The sequence below is a fragment of the Leopardus geoffroyi genome, chromosome B2 (genome assembly GCF_018350155.1).
Source record: "Leopardus geoffroyi isolate Oge1 chromosome B2, O.geoffroyi_Oge1_pat1.0, whole genome shotgun sequence".
Classification (NCBI taxonomy): domain Eukaryota; kingdom Metazoa; phylum Chordata; class Mammalia; order Carnivora; family Felidae; genus Leopardus; species Leopardus geoffroyi.
Window position 1 is genome coordinate 106,269,627 of NC_059332.1, and position 22,484 is coordinate 106,292,110.

General features: G+C 42.1%; 1 protein-coding gene across 1 annotated transcript in view; it reads left to right on the forward strand.

The window, feature by feature from the left end:
- Positions 1-5,852: 5,852 nt before the first annotated feature.
- The window catches only part of NUS1 (NUS1 dehydrodolichyl diphosphate synthase subunit), a 33,613-nt gene continuing 16,981 nt past the window's right edge, over positions 5,853-22,484 (forward strand). Inside the window, exon 1 of the mRNA XM_045499403.1 lies at positions 5,853-6,460. Within this exon, the coding sequence (XP_045355359.1) occupies positions 6,046-6,460 (415 nt within the window). The 5' untranslated portion in view covers positions 5,853-6,045. The remainder of the gene's footprint in view (positions 6,461-22,484) is intronic.

Consider the following 22,484-nt stretch of genomic DNA (forward strand, 5'->3'; position numbering starts at 1 on the left):
TTATTATATGAAATTTATTGTCAAATTGGTTTCCATACAACACCCAGTGCTCATCCCAAAATCAACCACTTTTTTAAAAGAATCACAAATGCCAGGGCGCCTGGGTGGCTTAGTCGGTTAAGTGTCTGACTTCAGCTTAGGTCATGACCTCACGGCTTGTGGGTTCAAGCCCCGCATCAGGTTCTGTGCTGACAGCTCAGAGCCTGGAGCCTGCTTTGGATTCTGTGTCTCCCTCTCTCTCTGTCCCTCTCCCACTCGTGCTCTGTCTCTCTCTCTCTCAAAAATAAACAAACATTTAAAAAAATTAAAAAAAAAAAGAATCACAAATGCCACTGAAAATGAAACTGTCTGACAGATAATAAAGGTCCATGTATTATATGAAAAGTAATCCATGATAATTCTTCCCTTGGAAATGTGATGAAATTTCAAAATGGGATTCCTGTGTTAAAGGTTATGTGTATTTTTAATTATAATCAATTCTATCAGATCATTTTACAAATATTACCTCCTCCAAATGTATCAACTCATCAGCAATGTTTTTAGATACCTGTTTCTGCTTGGTCATCAGCTTTTACCCTCAGTCTTTACTTTTTGCCCATCTGATGAATGAAAAAACAGTACCTCATTGTTTTGATTTTCACTTTACTGACTACTTGTGAGGTTGAGCATGTTTTTATATGTTTGTTAGCCTTTGCATTTCCTCTTCTGTTGGTGATCTGTTCACTGTGCCCATTTTATTTTTTAATATTTATTTATTTTCAAGAGAGAGTGAGAGAGCAAGCAGGGGAGGGGCAGAGAGAGAAGGAGACACACAACGTGAAGCAAGCTCCAGGCTCTGAGCTATCAGCACAGAGCCCAATGTGGGGCTTGAACCCATGAACCACAAGATCATGACCTGAGCCAAAGTCGGATGCTGAACCCACCGAGCCACCCGGGCACTCCAGGTTGGTCAACTTGTAAGGCAAATGACCTAAGAGTACGTATTTGTACAATTCATACATAAATGAATGTGGCCGTGTTCTAATAACTTTTTAAAAACTCATAGTTGACTTATAGTTTATGATTCACCATGTAAGGAGCTTGGAAGTTGTCAATCTGTTGCAACCACAAATAAAAAAGCTGAATGAACTGAAGATCAACAACTCTTTTTTGATCCATAAGAGAAAGTGAGATCCCAACTAGAGAGCCAGGTGAATGCAGAGAATCACAGGAGCAGAAAGCCCTGAGCAGAGGCCTCTGCAGGAACCTGTGCTGTGGCAGAAAAATCTGACCTGTGATGGGTAATTGCTAGAGGCTCAGAGTGGACAAGTCTGAGAATTAAAAGCTCTGGAGGGGCTGGCAGACACAGGAGGTCCCCCACACTTAGGTAAGCTTCACCTTCAGGAACTCAACCAGGTTCTCCAGTGAATATTAGGGGGAAAAAAATCTCTTCATGCTTCTGACAGCAGGAGGAGAAAAAGAGCCATTTTGAAAGATGCCAGAGCATTCTGTTCTTCTTAACAGGGGGTACTCTCAAGAGAAACTCTTTTACCACAGTCTAAATTATTGGGGTTTTATCCAATCCAGGGGGAAGGGAAATACCCAACGCCAGCCCTGTCTAGTCATCCTGGCCCACATAAGACGGGGGGTGGATTAGGGAACTGAAAAATACTTGTGAGTTCACAAACCAGAGGTACAAGGTTCACTAAAAGACTGAGACCTGATCATAGGATTGCAGAACGCTTCCCACCCTCTGCACCTTGACACCACATTACTAAAGGACTGTTCCTTCCACCCAGTACATCATGTCCAATCACCAAATAAAAATTACAAGGCATTCTAAATGGCAAACAAAAACAAAAACAAAAACCCAAAAAGCAGTTTGAAGAGAGAGAGCAAGCATCAGAACCTGACTGAGATATAACGAGGATGTCGAGGTGACATATCAAAATGTCATACACTTGGAATCACAGCATGCTTGTCCCCATAATGTTTGAGACTTACCATATTTCTGAGGCTTTAGAATTCTTTCTGCATGTATCTGTCCCTGGTAGAACTTGGGTGGTGGGAATTATGCTTAAGAAGTTCAAAATTTATATTATACCTTATTTATACGAACACTTAACATTCCTAAAAGTGCCACATTCATGGCTTTTTTTCTTTTTTTCGTAAGTGACAAAATTAGAAATTCTTTAGAAAAGAGACAAGTCCTTAAGCTTTGGATTGAATGGATATACATAATAAGATAATATGTTTTCCTATTGTTCCAGAATTGTGGCAGAAAACAACAGGCATCAAATCTACCTCCTACTTTTTTATTTAATTTTTTTCAGTTTATTTATTTATTTTTTTTATTTTTTTTTTAATTTTTTTTTTCAACATTTATTTATTTTTGGGACAGAGAGAGACAGAGCATGAATGGGGGAGGGGCAGAGAGAGAGGGAGACACAGAATCGGAAACAGGCTCCAGGCTCTGAGCCATCAGCCCAGAGCCCGACGCGGGGCTCGAACTCACGGACCGCGAGATCGTGACCTGGCTGAAGTCGGGCGCTTAACCGACTGCGCCACCCAGGCGCCCCTCAGTTTATTTATTTTAAGAGAGGCTGAGACAGTGCGTGCAGGGGAAGGGCAGAGAATGAGGGAGAGAGAGAATCCCAAGCAGACGCTGCACCGCAGTGCAGAGAGACGCAGAGCTCGCACTCACAAAAATGAGATCACGACCTGAGCCGAAACCAAGAGTCGGACGCTCAACCAACCGAGCCACCCAGGTGCCCCCAAATCCAGCTCCTTCTAAGGGCAGAGAAGTAGCTGGAATTTGACACTTCCATTCTCAGTCTACTGAAAGATGGCAAAGAAGAAAAGGGGGGAGCCCTTGCCTATCTCCTTTCAGGAGGCTGAACATTTTGAAGTCAAGAGACCTGTTACCCTACCTACGGTTACTCTTGGAGGAAAAAAAGAAACAATTGAGGACAGGAGGCAGGGTCTGCATGTTGGAGGGGGGGGTGGTGGTGGGATACTGTCAGACAGAAATGGAGCTAGAACCCCTTTGCTTAAGTTTGCAATACAAGGAAGTACAAAAGTTGCAGCCTGCATGTGCCTGCAGACCTGAGAGCTGACCATGGAGAGATGAGACTGATGCCTCTAGTCTTGCCAGAAGTGGCAAACATTGGGGCATAGAGGTGAGTAGAACAGAGAAATGTAGCCGTGTGTGTGTGTGTGTGTGTGTGTGTGTGTGTGTGTGTGTGTGTAGGGGGCTGCCCTTTGGAATACACAGCAAAATTTCAGAAGGATGCTGGTGCCTGAAGAGCTTCCTTAGCAGAGCATCCTGTAGTCACATAAACGGCAATGGCTAGTGACGAAGAAGACTGCAGGGTTTCCTGGTCACTGCCTTTCCTCTCTCCCTCCTCTTTGTCCATCACCAGACAGAGGGTCCAGAGAGATGTAGAAGGGAGTGAAGGGCGTGCCTGGTGCTTAGCCCTCACTTCCTCTGGCTGAACTGCCAAAGGGAGAAAAACTTTGACATGGACATGAGATTCCAGTTTCTTTTTTTAACGTTTATTTTTGAGAGACAGAGAGAGAGAGAGAGCATGAGCAGGGGAGGGGCAGAGAGAGAGGAAGACATAGAATCTGAAGCTGGCTACAGGCTCTGAGCTGTCAGCACAGAGTCCGATATGGGGCTTGAACCCATGAACAGGCTCGAATTCACGAATCGTGAGATCATGACCTGAGCCGAAGTCGGATGCTTAACCGACTGAGCCAACCAGGTGCCCCTCCAGTTTCAAAATAAAGTGAAGTGATGGGAACCTGGATGGTTCAGTCGGTTGTGTCCCACTTCATCTCAGGTCATGATCTCACGGCTTGTGAGTTTGAGCCCTGTGTCGGGCTCTGTACTGACAGCTCAGAGCCTGGAGCCTGCTTTGGATTCTCTCTCTCTCTCTCTCTCTCTCTCTCTCAAAAATAAATGAACATTAAAACTCTCAAGCATCTCTTAAAAATAAATAAATAAAATGAAGTGAGTCTTGGACAATGAGACTAGTCCAAAAAGTGACAATGACTGAAACACTAAGGTATGTGGCCAAGAAGTTAACAGATGTTTCCCGTGGGAAAAAGGGCTTGAGAGAACAAAGACTAGGTAGGCATTACAAAAATGCAATTATTTTATACATGCTATATGGAACATGCAATATTATATATATATATATATATTTTTTTTTTTATATATATATTTATATATATATTCACATTGAACAACCCAGGTTTAACTGTGCAGGTTCACTCCTACTGGATTTTTTTTTTTGATACATTTTTTTGATAAATGTATTTTCTCTTCTTTTTTTTTTTTTTAATTTTTTTTCAACGTTTATTTATTTTTGGGACAGAGAGAGAGACAGAGCATGAACGGGGGAGGGGCAGAGAGAGAGGGAGACACAGGATGGGAAACAGGCTCCAGGCTCTGAGCCATCAGCCCATAGCCTGACGCGGGGCTCGAACTCCCGGACCGCGAGATCGTGACCTGGCTGAAGTCGGACGCTTAACCGACTGCGCCACCCAGGCGCCCCTGTATTTTCTCTTCTTTATGATTTTCTTAATAACATTTTCTTTTTCTCTAGCTTTATTATGAGAATAAGGGATATGATACATATAACATACAAAATATGTGTTAATCCAGTGTTTGTACTACTGGTAGGGCTTCTGGTCAACAGTATGCTGTTAATAGTTAGGTTTTGGGGGAGTCAAAAGTTATATGAGGATTTTTGACTGAGGGGAGGGGAGTTTTGGCAGCCTAACCCACTATATTCCTCAAGGGTAAACTGAATATGAAAATGGAAAGTGTAATAAGTAGAGCCATGACATTTGCAAACAGTGGTGAGATTTACAAGGAAGAAATGACTTCAGGCTAGGAGATCAAGAGAATTTTCACCGAGGACGTGGCCTGTACGATGATGCTCGGGAAATGGGTTGGGGCTCGGGCAACACCTACTTGGGAAACAGGGATTAAGGAGAAGGCAAGAGAGCAAAGGGGGCAAAAAAGGTACAGAACTCCTGCAGGTACAGAATTGGCCTGGAGGAATACTTTGTGGTCCAGGTGGGCTGGAACATGAGCCTGTGTGAAGGGGATGATGTCACTGCATGGGCAATTTCCACCAGAGAGAGGTGGTTACTCAGGTCGCTCATGCTGGTAGTCAGCGATCGCGTGCTGAACGAACAAAACAATAAACTGACTGGATTGCCAGGCCGTGGAACCCCCTTTTCTGTATTAAGCAATGGACAGCCAGTAAAGATTCCACTTAGAGGGGGAGGACATAGGCAGAATTATGTTTCAAGAGCACTCCTAAAGATCCTCATTCACATTTTGGGAAGAATTAGCCTCAGGTACAAGGTTTGACTAAAGAACAGGAGCAGGACCTCCGTAAGGCGCACGCTTCTGTCTCCGCACCCCTCCTTTCGAGGACCCTCGTTGACCCCCAACATCAGCACTTGCTGAGGGCTACCTTCTGTTCCTAGGTTCTTTCTGGCGTTTGCAATGTAATGTAATCCAGTTGGGCCACTTTTATCCCTTAGAAACCGTTTCTGGCGGGGCCGTGCGAGGAGACAGGCAGTAGAAGACGCCCAAGGCCTCGAGGGACGCGGAGTGCCTGAGGTGGCCCATTCCAACCTTGAAGACAAGTGCCTTTCCGTCGAGTCCTGCGGGCAAGGGTTGGCGGCGTCTGTTCCTCGTTCTCCACACGACTAGGGGGCGCCCTCGGTCCCCATCCCGCTTAGTTCCCAGGAGCGCCCTCTCCTTCGCGGCGTCTGGTTAGGCCACATCCTCGAACTCAGAAGTCGCGTCAGAGTTCCGCATCGACCAATCAGAACTGTCCATGTACTAGTGGGGGCGGGGCTGCCGAGGCAGGAGGAAGATGGCGGCGGGGGCGAGGTGAGGTGTTGGCAGTGGAAAGGGGTTCAGGCGTGGGGGGCGGGGGAACGTGGAGTGATGGCCCGCGCCGGCCGCAGGGCTGGATAAGAAGCCGTCGCACCGCGGGTGTGGGAGGGCGGGAGGAGAGGGCGCCTGGACGCCACGGGAGTATGACGGGGCTGTACGAGTTGGTGTGGCGGGTGCTGCACGCTCTGCTCTGCCTGCACCGCACGCTCACCTCCTGGCTCCGCGTTCGGTTCGGCACCTGGAACTGGATCTGGCGGCGCTGCTGCCGCGCCGCCTCTGCCGCGGTCCTAGCGCCGCTCGGCTTCACGCTCCGCAAGCCCCCGGCTGTCGGCAGGAACCGTCGTCACCACCGGCATCCGCGAGGGAGGCCGGGCCCGGCCGCCGCCCACCCCCGGCTGCGCTGGCGCGCGGACGGCCGTTCCCTGGAGAAGCTGCCAGTGCACATGGGCTTGGTGGTCACCGAGGAGGAGCAGGAGCCCAGCTTCACGGACATCGCGAGCCTCGTGGTGTGGTGTATGGCTGTGGGCATCTCCTACATTAGCGTCTACGACCACCAAGGTGAGGTCCGGCGCGGGTAGGGGGACCCGGGCGTCTCCGACGGGGGGGACCGCACATCCGGCAGGTGTATCCGCGGCGCGCCGCGCACCGCAGCGCTCCCTGCTCTTCCAGTTGCCCCATCCCACGGCCCTTCAGGGCAAATTACGGTGCTAGCGCTTTCGTGGAAGGGAGATAAGCTTTATTGAACACAAACACCAACATCTGCGCTTCTCCACGTATTTGCCCTCCGCCCCAACCTTTTTTGTTGTTTGTGTTTTTTACTACACTGTTTCTTCAGAGAGATTCAAGGCACTGCTCTTAAATCATTGCTAGTCTGTGAAGGCGCATAAGCTGAGTGGTTGGGGGCAGGTAGCGTTTGAACTGGGCTTACAAAAAGTATGTGAGAGACTGGATAGGCAAAATGAAAATAGTCAACGTGTGTCTTCAGAGGTCTGGGATAGTGTGCAATTCTTGATCCTTAGTGGCTAACACAGTACTTGATACAGTAATTGCCGTTTTTTAAGGTTTGATTGAGGGAATGCATTTAACCATGGGTGGCTACAAACCTTAAGCACTGTGCTAATAAACACATTCCTTGTAATCTTACTTTTAACTACATGGATTCTCAGGTTTAGGGGAGTAGGTACATAAGTAACTTGTTGGTGAATAGCAAGAAGTGTTGGGAGTAAGTAACCACGATGAGAATGGGGGAGAGAAATTCTGAATTGGAGGAATTTGAGAAGTTCATGCAGAGGAAATGGGCTTTCCTTTGGACTGAAATGATGACTAGGAGGTCAGGTTGAGGAAGGCTCTAAATGGCAGGTTTGGATTTCAGTCAGATCCTGGAAGTAGTGTCATTTCCTTTCCTTAGATATAAAGATGTGACGATAACAATGATTTAGGTGTATGGGTATGAAGGAAAGAAAACTAATGTTTTCTTCTCTGTTCAGTAACGTAAATTACTGGTATGCTCCACAGATGCTACGGTTTGATTTTTTCTTTTTTTTCCTTTAAATCTTTGTCACATAGGCAGGTGTAAGTGCAGGGTTTTGTCCAAAAGGGTACGTCAAGGTCAGACAGGAACTCTTGCAGGGTATTAGAGTAATCTTTGACTGACCTGTCACCTTCCGTGCAGTCAGCAAGGAATATAGTGACTCAGTAGTCTGTCATTATCAACTGATGATATAACCTGTAGGGTAAAGTTTAATAGGGGCTGACATTTTATGGAACTTGCCAAAGAACTGAGCAGACCAATAGAAATACAGGACTGTTAGGAAGCAACCCAGTCTTTGCTTAAACCAATGCAACAGAAACACTGTGTGGGGAAAGAAACAAGTGAAGCAGAAATGGAAATCAGTTAAAGCCATTAAACAATAGGGTGAATTAACTTATAAGTGAATCCCTTATATACGGGTGATTCTTTTAAAGCAAGTACCTTTACGTTCTAGTAGGAAATGCAGATGTATATAGCTAAATAGTTTAACTTGGTGACTGTGCCTACAGATTGTAATATTGCAACACTTTCTTCTTCTGATAATTCCTGTTCTTGAATTGCTGATATGGTCCAGAAATATCTTGTGCCATATTTGCTAAAAGAAAAGTGATTGTTGATGAACAGGGAGAAGTCAAGCTAACCAGGTATTGACTGAAAACCTGAAGGAGTTTTAAGGTTATTTCCAGGGAATTGACATAGGGCGCTTTGTGCCCAACTGTAAAAGCAGTTTTAATTATTTTTAAGGGGATAATTTCATTGTTTGAAACAAGAGACTTTTGACGTACCCATTCTTGGTGTTCATTCTTTCATTCAACAGTGACAGTTGGCTGTCTATTACCTATCAGGTATTCGTTTGGGCATGGGGTACACCAGTGCACAAAACAGACAAAAATCCCTGTGCTCATGGAACTTACACTTTAGTGGAAGCCTGACAAATATTATATAAGAGTACAAGAGTGGTAAATTAGATCATAAGTGAAATGAGGAACAATGAAACAGGGAATGGGAATGTTGAAAGGCAATGGTGGGGTGCAGCGTTAAGTAGGGTGGGCAAGGAAAGCCTCGTTGACTTTTGAGTATTGACCTGAAAGAGGTGAGGAAACGACCTGTGGATATGTGAGAAAAGTTGTCCTTTTCAGGGGAGGTGTAGCTACTTACGCTTTATTTAGTTTTCCCAAACAAACTTTTATTTAAACCCATTTCTTTATAAGTTAAAAAAAGTCCTATTGACATATGCACAAATGCCACATCTATTGAGTACCTTATGGTGTAAAGCATTGAGATACAAAGGGATACAAGAACTTGTGTTTCTTAAGAAAGTTAAAGTATCTCTGGGGCGCCTGGGTGGCGCAGTCGGTTAAGCGTCCGACTTCAGCCAGGTCACGATCTCGCGTTCCGTGAGTTCGAGCCCCGCGTCGGGCTCTGGGCTGAGGGCTCAGAGCCTGGAGCCTGTTTCCGATTCTGTGTCTCCCTCTCTCTCTGCCCCTCCCCCGTTCATGCTCTGTCTCTCTCTGTCCCAAAAATAAATAAACGTTGAAAAAAAAAAAAAAAAAAAAAAGAAAAAGAAAGTTAAAGTATCTCAAGGATATCTACTAAAAATTAATATAAGCCAATATATAGATGCTAAGGGAGTGGCAGAGACTTTATTTAAGGAAAGAAAAATCCCTGCAAAGCAGGGTCACCCCCATATGCCCCTGATAAGGAAGGAGGTGACACTTGAGCTAGGCTTTGCCAAAGTAGGTAGAATTTGGATTAGCATGAACAGCAGTGTTCTCTCTCCCTCCCTGCTCTGTATGTGACTAGGGAATTCCCTTTGGGTGGCATTCCTATCAGACAAGCCTTAACAACGGTGCTGAGGACTGTGGGGAGCAGTAAATATAAGCAAGTTCTTATAAAGAAAACTTGAGAAATGCGGTAGGGTGAAGGTTTCCGTGACTGTTCCAGTTATTTACCCCGGGGCATAGTGTTTTAAAACAACAGCTTATATGTTATATGACTCAGTTCAGTTGGTCATTTCTTTTTGGGGGTTGGTCACTCATAAGGTTGTGGTCAGATAGTGGCCAGGACGTAAACATTTCTTGGCATGAGTCTGATACCTGGTTTGTAATGGCTGGAATAGATGAGGGCAGGTTGGTCATCTGTCTTCACACAGTCTTTCTACCTGACAGGCTTAGGCTTCCTCATTAATAGTGGCCTCAGGGTAGTCAGATGGTAGAGCTGGCTTCTCCCAGAAAAAGTTCTCAAAGACCTAGCCAAAGGCCAAAGCTTACACGGTTTCTTTGACTTAGCTTAGGAAACCATGCAGTGTTACTTTTGCTGTACTCTCTTGGTTTGAGACATCACAGGTCTGGCCCAAATCAAGAAAATGGTGAAATAGACTTTACCTCTCATTGAGAAAATAGCTTATCCAGAAAGGTGCAAGGGAGACAAGTGTGGGAAGGATGGGGGTTAGGCAGGGGGATTGATGGCAGGGATCTCGGAGACGAGCTACTGTACCTTCTTACATCTTTCCCTGTCCTGTACCCTGTCACTTAAAAATTGGAGTTTACGTAAGTATTCATTCTAATTAATTATAATTGAATCTAGATTATATTTTATTCTTGGACTTAAAAAACCCCTTGATATTTACTTTGGTTTGACTGCCAGCAAACTGAACTTTTTATTTTCATTTACCTGCCATATTTCTTGATTGTAATAATTTCTGCCAGTAATTCTTTCACATATTAGAAATTGGAGTTGTTTTCTCAGGATTTCTTAAGCCCAGAATTCTAGTAAAGAGGTTCGCCTAATGTGTCTACATGATTATAATTGAAGAAATGACCATAATTGGGATGGCACAAAACCTGGAGGTCAGGGACTTTTGGTATTACCACCTTAGGGGCGTTGTGCTGGCCTGGATCTCACTTGAAGTATGCTGGGCTCCACATTATCTGGGTATGTATTATTCATCTTCAATGATGAAGCCTGTTCTTCGGCCCAGTTATATTGGTGCCATGTTGGGGACCTTGCTGTAGGGCAGTATTTTTCAAAATGTGGCCTGTGGACCATCTGAGAATGAGTTTTTGGGAATACGTGTAAAAACTACAGATTCAACACAATTACTGATCAGACTGAATTAGGGGAGTGGGACCTGAGCATCTCTTTTTACCCAACTGCCTATATACTGCCTTTGTGCCTTGAAGTTTGACCCTAACACAAATTGAGGGATACTCTGCTGCTTGCCTTGCCTCAAAGTATTCATTCTTCATGTTCCTTGTCATGAATGAGGAAATCTGGGTAGGGTTTTAGTATTGCTCGTTATAAATTGGAGTGATCTAGGATAAGGCATTGCCTTCCATGTGAGGATCCAGCAACAAGCAAACAGAAATCTTTCACGATGCTCTTTCTAGTGTTACTTCCGTAGTTGTAAATGTGTACTAGGTGTCTTCTGAAATTGGTTTTGGGTACAGATTTCTCACACTGGCATTAAAAATGTCTGTCCAGTGTACTCACGGCTTCCCTAACCTACTTCTCACATTTTATATACCTTTTGCCTCATCCACATTTAGGTTACTTGATGTTCCCCTCCCCGGAATGGCTCTTCTCCTTTTCCTGACAAATGGCTATCTACCTGTCAGAAGGCTGTCATTGATCCTTGTAAGTCTATCCTGTCACCTCTTATGTAGTCTCTCTTGACTATTCCATTCCTAGTCTTGCTCTTTTCTTGAATCTCCTCAGAACTTTGCATCTTGAAAGGTATTTAGATTTTCTAAAATAGTAATCATGTATATGTGCCTCAATTTTCTTACTAGATTTAGGCTCCACAGATACTGTCCATCCTTGTCATCTTTGCTTCTCCTACAGCGTGTAGGTAGCTTGGTGTTCTCCGTGTAATTTGTTTCTGAGCACAAGTACCCAGGAACCTTAGAATAATGGAAGGAAATGAACATAGTTTCCCCTAGTTACATATTTGGCACACTGACGGAGATGCTGTTGGGAAGCATGGTCTTACTAAATACTTCTTGTTCTCCTTATGTTGAAATACAGAGTTGGAAGGAGGGTTGAAAATCCACTTGTACTGTGATTACATGTTGACACAATGAGCAGTACAAACTAGGCTACTTGTCTTCCCTCATGTGGAAACTCATGGAAGGCAACATCTGTTCCTAATCTTCACCTTTGTGTAGTTCACATCTTGTACATAATTTCATATATATCCTAGCATCCTGGAACGTCGTCTTCATTTTGTGCCAGAGAGTTAGCTACCTGTCAAAAGGCTGTCATCAATTCTTTTTTTTTTTTTTTTTTAATTTTTTTTCAACGTTTTTTTATTTATTTTTGGGACAGAGAGAGACAGAGCATGAACGGGGGAGGGGCAGAGAGAGAGGGAGACACAGAATCGGAAACAAGCTCCAGGCTCTGAGCCATCAGCCCAGAGCCTGACGCGGGGCTCGAACCCACGGACCGCGAGATCGTGACCTGGCTGAAGTCGGACACTTAACCGACTGCGCCACCCAGGCGCCCCAAAAGGCTGTCATCAATTCTTATAACGTCCGTTCTGTTACTTCCTAGGTAACCTCTTGACTTATTATTCCATCCCCAGTTTTGCTGACTTTGAAAAGCTTTATTCTGCTTTTGGCAACTTTTGAAATGACCTTCTCTTGAGTACCCTTCTGGTGAACCATAGTACTGGATCTATTTATGAAAATAAACCTTTACTTAATAGGAATAATTAGTCTTTGTTGAATTCTTTCTGTGCAAAGAAGCCCGTTAAACCCTTAGCAGTTTTACAAATCAAGAAACTGAGACTGAGAAAGCTAAGAACCTATATCTGGTAAGGAACAGGTCTAGAATTTGAACTAAATCTTATTCCAAAGCTTTTATACTTAACCATTTTGCTATACTGACACTCCTAAGAGAATAGGACTACAATAGTCACTTTTAGTACTGTTCCTAATTATGTTAGGTCATCTGAAAGCCTCGGTAAAGTGGTACTTATCTACAGGTGATAGAAATGATTTGTAACATAATATGAAGGCAAATAGAATTTTCTTCCTACCACTAATATAAACGTTCATCCTGTGACTGATAGGACGCTTTTTTTATTATTTTTTTTAAATTTTTAAAAAATTTTTTCATTTTTTGAGAGAGAGAGAAAGAGACAGAGCACAAATAGGGGAGGGGCAGAAAGAGAGGGAAATAGAATCAGAAGCAGGCTCCAGTCTCCGAGCTGTCAGCACAGAGCCCGACGTGGGGCTTGAACCCACAAACTGCGAGATCATGACCTGAGCCAAAGTCGGACGCCCAACCAACTGAGCCACCCAGGCGCCCCATAGGACACTTTTTTAATCAACTAAACGTAATATCATGGTACTCCTGCTCTGTACTGAACTGTTTCTTTGTCAGGTGAGCAGAGTCTGTGAAGATACTCTCATTTTTAAAATGTGTACCCAGGGGCTGAGAGAGGCCACGTGGCTTGTTAATTTTACACACCTATCCTGCTGAAGAGCTGGGACTTGAAACACAACACTCGTTCTATTATGCTGTGCCGCCATCACACACATACCTTCCCTGCTACAACACGCTGGTTCCTAATCCTGGGGCTCTCTCTTGAAATAAAACTGTTTAATGGTGTATAAGATTTGTTTTTTTTAGGACTGCTTTAGTCATATAACATTTTAATGGTAGTTTTTTTTTTTAATTTTAAATAATTGCTCCATAAGTATTATATTTTCTTCTCTGAATATTGCCTCTGATAGTTTTGTAAATGGATTGTTAGAGAAATTAAATGAAGGTAGCCACTAGGTAACTTACTTAAGTGTCTAGTTTAAAAGGAAAAAAGGTAGGCCATTTTGAAAGACAGGCATTTATTTTTAAAGAAGTATTACATTAATTCCATAGCTGATGAAATGCTTTATAACTAGGAGAGATTGTTTTAGTGTTTATCTCACTTTTCTGTCTTCCCTTCCTGTATCCTTATAAATACTTGATGTTAGTTATATCTTAAAGTCTGTTTCTGTAGAAAGGAGGGAATAACCATGATAAAAATTCTAATTTCAGTTAATTTTTTTTAATGTTTGTGTATTTTGGGGGGAGGGGAGAGGCAGAGAGAGAAGGAGACACAGAATCTGGAGCAGGCTCCAGGCTCTCAGCTGTCAGCACAAAGTCTGATATGGGGCTCGAACTCACGAACCACAAGATCATGACCCGAGCTGAAGTCGGATGCTCAACTGACTGAGCCACCTAATGCCCTGTAATTTCATATTTAAAAGAAAATATGTTAAATATGTGCTTTAAAAGTCTCATTTTATGGGATTGATTATTCATTTCACATAAATTTTAGAAGAAGCAGGATTTAAGGAATAGAGATAAGATTTGCTGACTGAATATTTGTCTAATTAAACTCCTTACTTGGTTTCCTGAATTTGAAAAAAGTATGTATGTCATGGGTGTATTAGCCAGTTAACGTGTGCATGAGTTGAGTGAAAGAGTAGACTATATTGAAACCTATAATTCTAAAATGTCATTTCGATTGGTATAGTAAAGATTTCAAAGGACTCCAGTAAGGTACCTGAATATAGCATATAATCGAATGGGTGGATAGAGCATGCTTAATTCGACTCTCTTTGAAACGTACGTATGCTTGGATTTCTTCCTGTCTTGCTATGTGTTCCTTCTGAGCCTCTGGCTTCTCATTTTTTTCACTTCTAAATGTTGGGGTGTCCTAGAGTATTGTGCTGCATATATGCCTTTGTCCTTCTGTTGTTCTTGCCATCTCCTAGGTCAAGGGTCAACAACTTTTTCTTAAAGGGCCAGCTAGTAAATATTTTAGGTTAGTGGGTTATGGGTTCCTGTGAAAACTACTCAACTCTGCCAATGAGGCCAAAAAGCAGCCATAAAAGAATGGGTGTGGCTGTGTTCCCATAGCAGTAGTTTGCTGACCCCTGTCCCAGATGATTTCTCTAACCTTATCATTTTAAAAGTCCTTTAAATGCTCATACCCAGATTTGTATCTCCAGTCCTTATCTCTCCCATAATTCCAGATTCCTATATCTAATTCACTGCCTAACAGGTTTACTTTTATTAGGCATCTCAGGTACTTAACATGTCCAAACCATGTCTCGAATTTCACTCCCCTCAGACCTCTCTCACAGTTTTTCCCATCTTAAAACATACTAGTAAGTGCTCAAGCCAAAAACGTAGATGTCTTCTGTGAGTCTCTTACATTACATTCCACCTATAATCTACCAACAGGCCTCCCTGGCCCTACTTCTAGAATATGTTCCAAATTGGATACTTGTTTTGGTTTTTCGTTGTAGCCACCTCAGTTTGAGTTATCATTATCTTTCACCTGGATTATTGCTGTAGCCACCTGATTGGTCTTCGTTTATATTCTGGCCCCTGTATAATCCATTCTTTACTCACCAGCAAAGTGATCTTTCTTGATAACGTCATTTAAGCTCTGAGTAAAACCTTCCAACGGCTTCCTGTTGTACTTGGAATGTTTTCTCAGCTCATTACCAAGGCCCACAGACCCCTTTGTATTACCCCTTTGCCTGGCCTCATATGATGCCCTTCATTCCACTTAATTTCTTTGTTCGCCAATTATATCGGCAATATATTTTATTTTCCTTGAATATGATGAAAACCTAAATGCTGAGAGAATATGCAATAGCTCTAGTAGTAATCTTAGTCCTGGAAGTATTGATTTTTATATTTTGAGAGCTGGAACAAATCAGCAAAGGCTTTTCTGTTAAATAATGCAATTGTTATAATAATCATGAGATTAGCACCAAGGAAGAATACATGTTATATAAATGAAAAAAGCAGGATATAAAATTGCATAATCATATAGGCCAGTATTATACATGGGTGGGAACAAAGACTAGGAAACACTAAAAACTGGAAGTGTTATGGTGATGAGGTTAGGGAATATTCAGTTTAGGATGAATGGTTACCTTATTGTCTAAATGTTGAGTGTCTTAAGTAGTTTTTAATACTAGAATTCAAAATAGATATTTCTTAGAATATGAGAAGTTTACATTTGGCCCCAAAAGTGTGTAGCTAATGTTTGTCAAGAAATACTAAAAACATTGTAGTCTTTCTGAGGTCCAATTTTTCTGGCATAATATTTTATTTATTTTTTTATGGAAATTGTAGATGTTTGTGTGTGTGCATGTGCGTGTTTTAAAAGATAGTTCTCATATATATTATGTACACACACACACACACACACACACACACACATACAGTTTACACTTAGGAAATTGAGAATACATGAGGTATAGTTGTAGAGCAACAAAATATAAAATTCTTGAAATCATTATTGCAAAATCTTATGTTTTCTTTTTTCTTTTAATAAAACTTTTTTTAATGTTTATTTGTTTTTGAGAGAGAGAGAGAGAGAGAGAGAGCGCGCGCATGAGCAGGGGAGGGGCAGAGAGAGAGGGAGACACAGAATCCTAAGCAAGATCCAGGCTCTGAGCTGTCAGCACAGAGCCCGACACGGGGCTCAAACTCACAAATGTGAGATCATGACCTGAGCTGAAGTTGGACACTTAACTGACTGAGCCACCCAGGCACCCCAAACTTATTTTTTCTTAATTCAAATAACTGTCAGCCCTGTGAAACCTCCTTAAGAGTCTTTTAAAAAAGAGCTCTAGTTCTAGTTTTTTCCAAAGATACTGCTTATTTGTAAAAAGGCCAGTTTTATATATTTAATAGAGTTCAACTTTTAGGGAGGGGAATTCAAAATTTAATGGGTGTATTAGTAAAGTGGGTTTAGCATCATTGGTTTATCAATGTTAGAAATAGTTACTGAACTGAATAATTAGAATCCAGGAGACCTGGATTCCAGGCCAAAATCTTAGACTCTTGGCCAAGGACAGTTGCTTGACCTTTTTGGGTCTCTTTCCTCATCTGTGAAAGGATGGTTTAAAATAATTATTTCAGCTTATTACTGTATAATTCTGTAAATCACGATTTTCTGAAAAATGTATTTACAAATGTTTTTCCCTTAGGTCAGTTATTTCTGAGCGAATGTAGTCTCAACTTCCTTTTACATAAAATGACTTTTGTCATAGTTTCTTTTATTACACCATTTTGGCGTTAGTTTAGATTCTGTGAAGGCAAACAAGATGAAGTGTGATATGAGAAAAAGAGCTCTGCAAGTATGAATACTTGCCTAATACCATACTATGATATTAGTGGAGGAATTGCCTATCATAGACAAAGGCACTCTTATATCTTTCTGCATTTCTTGTGTATCATGAGAAGTATGTATGTGTAGACTTTGAATCCTGAAGAAAATTTTAAGCTGATAGTATTGCCTGTGGGTAAGTGAGATAGGCAGCATAGCATATAATCAGATTTCTGGAAGGGGCAACCTGTAAGTGATCAGGAATCATCTTGCTGATACTCTGTTTTATCTATACACTTCTCAGAAACTATACTTGTGCATTTAATTTCTCCATCCAAATTAGCTGAGACAAAGGTTGTGTTTAAAATAAATTTATGGGGGCGCCTGGGTGGCGCAGTCGGTTTAGCGTCCGACTTCAGCCAGGTCACGATCTCGGGGTCCGTGAGTTCGAGCCCCGCGTCGGGCTCTGGGCTGATGGCTCAGAGCCTGGAGCCTGCTTCTGATTCTGTGTCTCCCTCTCTCTCTGCCCCTCCCCCATTCATGCTCTGTCTCTCTCTGTCTCAAAAATAAATAAACGTTAAAAAAATAAATAAAAAATAAAATAAAATAAAATAAATTTATGAACTTCTTTATGAAAGATACTTTGTAACTGTGGCTCTGTGTATTCTTCCTTTTTAACAGAATTTCTGCCTGTATGCAATGAGGAAGTGCCTGTTTTTATTGTGAGAGGTTCCTGGAAACTTCTTAAAAATTCCACTTAGTGACCTATCCATTTAGGTTTTGTTGTTAGGTGGCACTTTGTGCACTGATTAATTCAGTTTATTAAATAAACATTGAACTCCTGCTATGTGGAAGGTACCTTAGGGGAAAAGAAATGAGTAAGCCACAAGTTCACAAGGAAGACTACAGTTCAGTAGGGGGATTAAGCTGTAATTATGGTACAAAGTAGAATCTCGTTTATTATGGAGTTTGAACAAAATGTGTGTATTTGGAGGAGGTAAGGGTGAGTCAGAGGAGGAATGGGGCATATCTGGCTGGGATATGCCCAGCCAGATATTGGGAAGAGTCTCTTAAGAGTAAGTGACATTTTAGCTGGCCTGTGAAGAGTTTGTAGGTGTGGGGCTGGGGAGGTAACATAAAGGATGGAGGTTGGGCTCATGTCATATGTTTTGAGGGGAATATACGACAGTTCTAATTTGCTGGGGACAGAGTACTACAGAGAAATAAATTCATTTGTTTCATAAACATTATTTCCACCCACCAAGTGTGGAAGCGTAGGCTGGAATCTTAATGCTGATCTGAGCAGTTTGTTCTTAGTATATTAAGCATTTTGGGAGCTATTGAAGATCCTAAATTGGAATATGTCAGGATTAAAGATGAACCCAAAGATTAATCTGGTTGTCAATCTAGTGATACATGCTAGAAGGGGCAAGAAGACCCATTGGAAGATCATGTGATTGTAATATTTTAATGAAAAAGAAAAACTTGAAACAGTTGGGGACAATGGACAAATGGAAATGGATAGGGGAAATATTGCTGTAGATTAGTATATGGGTTTAGCATGTTAATAGGGCATTGGAAGTGGTAGTGAAAATACTAGAGTAGAGAAGATGTTTGGGTGACTGGGCAGGTAGTGATGCCTTTATTAGAAATAGAACAACACGGGGCAACTGGGTGGCTCAATTGGTTAAGTGTCTGACTTCGGCTCAGGTCATGATTTCATGGTTCCTGGATATGAGCCCTGCATTGGGCTCTCTGCTGTTAGCCTGCTTCAGATCCCCTGTCCCCTTCTCTCTCTGCTCCTTCCCCACTTGCATGCACACATAAACACACACACTCTCTCTCTCTCTCTCTCTCAAAAATAAACTTAAAAAAAAAAGGAACTAAAACAACAAAAGGCTGGTGTTTTTTTTCTTTTTAATTATATAGTTTTACCTCAATTAACATTTTAAATCCCCTGTTGTCCTATCACCCTTATACATTCACTGTTGTCATATAGCCTATTCCCTTCCAAGCTTGGTTCCTAAGTGCATGTAAATTTTACAGTTATGGTACTGCTCCATTTTTTTTTTAAACTTGGTATAGGGGTACCTGGGTGGCTCAGTCGATTAAGCATCTGAGTTTGGTTCAGGTCTTGATCTCACAGTTCATGGGTTTGAGCCCTGCGTCAGGCTCTGTGCTGATAGCTCAGAGCCTGGAGCCTGTTTCTGATTCTGTGTCTCCCTCTCTTTCTGCCCTTCCCCTGCTCGCGCTCTGTGTCTCTCTCAAAAATAAACATTTAAGAAAATTAAAAAAAAAAAAAAAAACTTGATATAAGTGTTTGAGAGCTAGTTTTATTTAAAAAAATTTTTTAAGTTTATTTGTTATTTTGAGAGAGGGAGAGAGACAGTATGAGCAGGGGAGGGGCAGAGAGAGAGGGAGAGAGAGAGAATCGCAGGCAAGCTCTGCATTGTCAGCGCGAGACCAGAGCTGGGGTTCGAATTCACGAACTGTGAGATCATGATCTGAGCCGAAGTCGGACACTTAATCGACTGAGCCACCCAGGCTCCCTGAGAACTAGCTTTAAGAGATCAGCTGCTGGGGCGCCTGGGTGGCGCAGTCGGTTAAGCGTCCGACTTCAGCCAGGTAACGATCTCGCGGTCCGTGAGTTCGAGCCCCGCGTCAGGCTCTGGGCTGATGGCTCAGAGCCTGGAGCCTGTTTCTGATTCTGTGTCTCCCTCTCTCTCTGCCCCTCCCCCGTTCATGCTCTGTCTCTCTCTGTCCCAAAAAAAAATAAATAAACGTTGAAAAAAAAAAAAATTAAAAAAAAAAAAAAAAGAGATCAGCTGCTATGTTTTAGGTATGTTTCAGATGCTTACAGAACTTCTGGGTACAATGAACTGGAATTTTCTTTTTTTTTTTTTTAATGTTTATTTATTTTTGAGAGAGGAAGAGACAGAGCATGATCAGTGGAGGGGCAGAGAGAGAGAAAGACAGAATCCGAAGCAGGCTCCAGCTGTCAGCACAGAAGCGGGGCTGGAACTCACGAACCATGAGATCATGACCTGAACTGAAGTAGAAGGCTTAACCAACTGAGCCACCCAGGCGCCCCTGAACTGAACTGGAATTATTAAATGCTAATCCTTGTTTTTACTTAAAATTTTAATGTTTTGTTCATCATGGGATGTTTTTGCATTAAGTTGTTGAAGATAATGCGTTATTCTTTGAGTTTTTTGATGCCAACTTAAGTTTTGCTTCACTTATCTCACCCTTGTCCTGGCCCTGAGTGGTTTTAAAGTCCCATGAGTGACTAGACTCAGAGAAAGAGGAGCACATGGACAGAAGGAGAAGGCTGAGATAGCAACTCTAGGAGTAATCTTCCAGTTAGAAGTGGGAAGAGGGAAAGGATTCAGTGCAAAGGGAGAAGGGGCCATTCAAGGCGCAGGCTGGGAGTAGAACCAAGAAAGGGAGTTTAGACAAGTTGTGGGTTAAGGATGGAATTTTGAGAATGGAGCAGCTTGGTCATTAATGGTAACACTTCAGAAAGATTGAGAAGGAAAGGATACAGATTGAAAAGAGGTAGTGACCATTTTGGTGACAAAGAATGTCATCCATTGATTTGGAGAGAGCAAGAGTTCCTGAAATGTGTTTCTATTTTAATCTGGAAGCTAAGGCAGAGATGAGTGAATTAGTGAGCACTGAAGCATAGGTCTTTGGAGTATTGAAGGAAGGGATCAGTGTCCTGTAAATAGACAAAAGTAAGGGTTCCTAGTGGTGGGTTACTATTAAAATGAATAAATCTACATTCTAGTAAGTTCATATGTTCTAGCAGTGTTGTGGAGATTTTACATTGTTTTTGAAATTCATATGCCTTCCATAATTTATTTATTATTTTATTTTATTTTATTTTTTGAATTTACATCCAAATTAGTTAACATATAGTACAACAATGATTTCAGGAGTAGATTCCTTAATGCCCCTTACCCATTTAGCCCATCCCCCCTCCCACACCCCTTCCAGTAACCCTCTGTTTGTTCTCATATTTATGAGTCTCTTATGTTTTGTCCCCCTCCCTGTTTTTATATTATTTTTGTTTCCCTTATGTTCATCTGTTTTGTCACTTAATGTCCTCATATGAGTGAAGTCATATGTTTGTCTTTCTTTGACTGACTAATCTTGCTTAGCATAATACCCTCCAGTTCCATCCGCGTAGTTGCAAATGGCAAGATTTCATTCTTTCTGGTTGCCGAGTAATACTCCAGTGTATGTGTGTATACACACACACACACACACACACACACCCACACACACACACACCCACACCCCCCATATCTTCTTTTTTTTTTTTTTTAATTTTTTTTTTTTAATGTTTATTTATTTTTGAGACGGACAGAGACAGAGCATGAGCAGGGGAGGGGCAGAGAGAGAGGCAGACACAGAATCTGAAGCAGGCTCCAGGCTCCGAGCTGTCAGCACAGAGCCCGATGCGTGGCTCGAAATACAGACTGTGGGATCATGACCTGAGCCGAAGTCGGACGCCCAACCGACCGAGCCACCCAGGCGCCCCACCCCATATCTTCTTTATCCATTCATCCATCCATGGACATTTGAGCTTTTTCCATACTTTGGCTATTGTTGATAGTGCTGCTATAAACATTAGGGTGCATGTGTCTCTTCGAAACAGCACACCTGTATCCCTTGGATAAATGCCTAGTAGTGCAGTTGCTGGGTTGTAGGTTAGTTCTAGTTCTATCTAGTTTTTTGAGGAACCTCCATCCTGTTTTCCAGAGTGGCTGCACCAGCTTGCATTTGCATGCCTTCCATGATTTATATCTATGATATAGACCAAAGTGTGGTCTAAATCATTTTTTATTTTTTACTTGCATAAACAACTGGAAGTCTTGTAACATTAATAAGACTGTATCATGTAGCTGTCTTATAGTACATGCTTTTGTGTCATACATGTGAATTTTATGACTGACTTGAACATAATGTTAATATCCTACATATCTGTATTGTTGCACAAGTATTGCTGTCCTCAACATTGTTATTCCAACAGCTTCTGATATTAATCACCTTCCTTTAAAATTTTTGTTTGTCTTTGGGACTATGTATTTTTTGTTGCTTTGCATATGGGTACTACACAGTATTCACTTCTATACTTCCTAGCTTTTGGTCTTATGACTGTGGGCTTTCATAAGGTGCCACAGCCTTAGCCCCCTGCTCTTCTTCACGTATGCTTCTTTACCTTTGCAGATCTTATTTTTCACTTCTTGTGTGTCTGTCCGGCTTCACTTTAAGGATGGTGACTCCCAAATGTGTGTCTGTATCCCCATCTTTTGTTATGTTACCTTCCCAGCCTTACCCCTGTAGAATTCTCCTAATTCTCCATGGGCTGGATGAAATGTCACTTACCCTAAAGAGGTCTTTTTAAGTCCCCTAGTCAGTCTGTGACTGTTGCCTTCTTTCGGCAGACATTTATTTGCTGAGTGTCTGTTCTGTGCCAGGCACTGTGCTAGCCCCTGGTGAGCAAACACAGTTAAGATCTCTACCCACATGGTGCTTATATCACCTCTTTCGGTTTTTTGTTTTTTTGTTTAAGTACGCTCCACACCCAGTGTGGGGCTTGAACTCATGACCGTGAGATCAAGAGTTTGATGCTCTATGGACTGAGCCACCCAGGTGTCCCTATATGACCTTTTTTGAATGTGCTTCCTTCACGTGTCTTAATCACTTTTTCAGTACCCCTGCCCAAATATTCTATCATCAGGTGTCTAAAACTTAAGCTTATGTTTTCCTTTAAACCAGTTCTCTGCTAGAAATTCCACACTTTAAACAAAAGTTATTATTTTCTTTTAGCTAGGATTAATGCCATGGAATTTTCTCTGTTCACCTCTCATTAAGTCATGCTTTTCATTCTCTCAGTTCTTTTGTAATGAACTCCTTCCATTGTT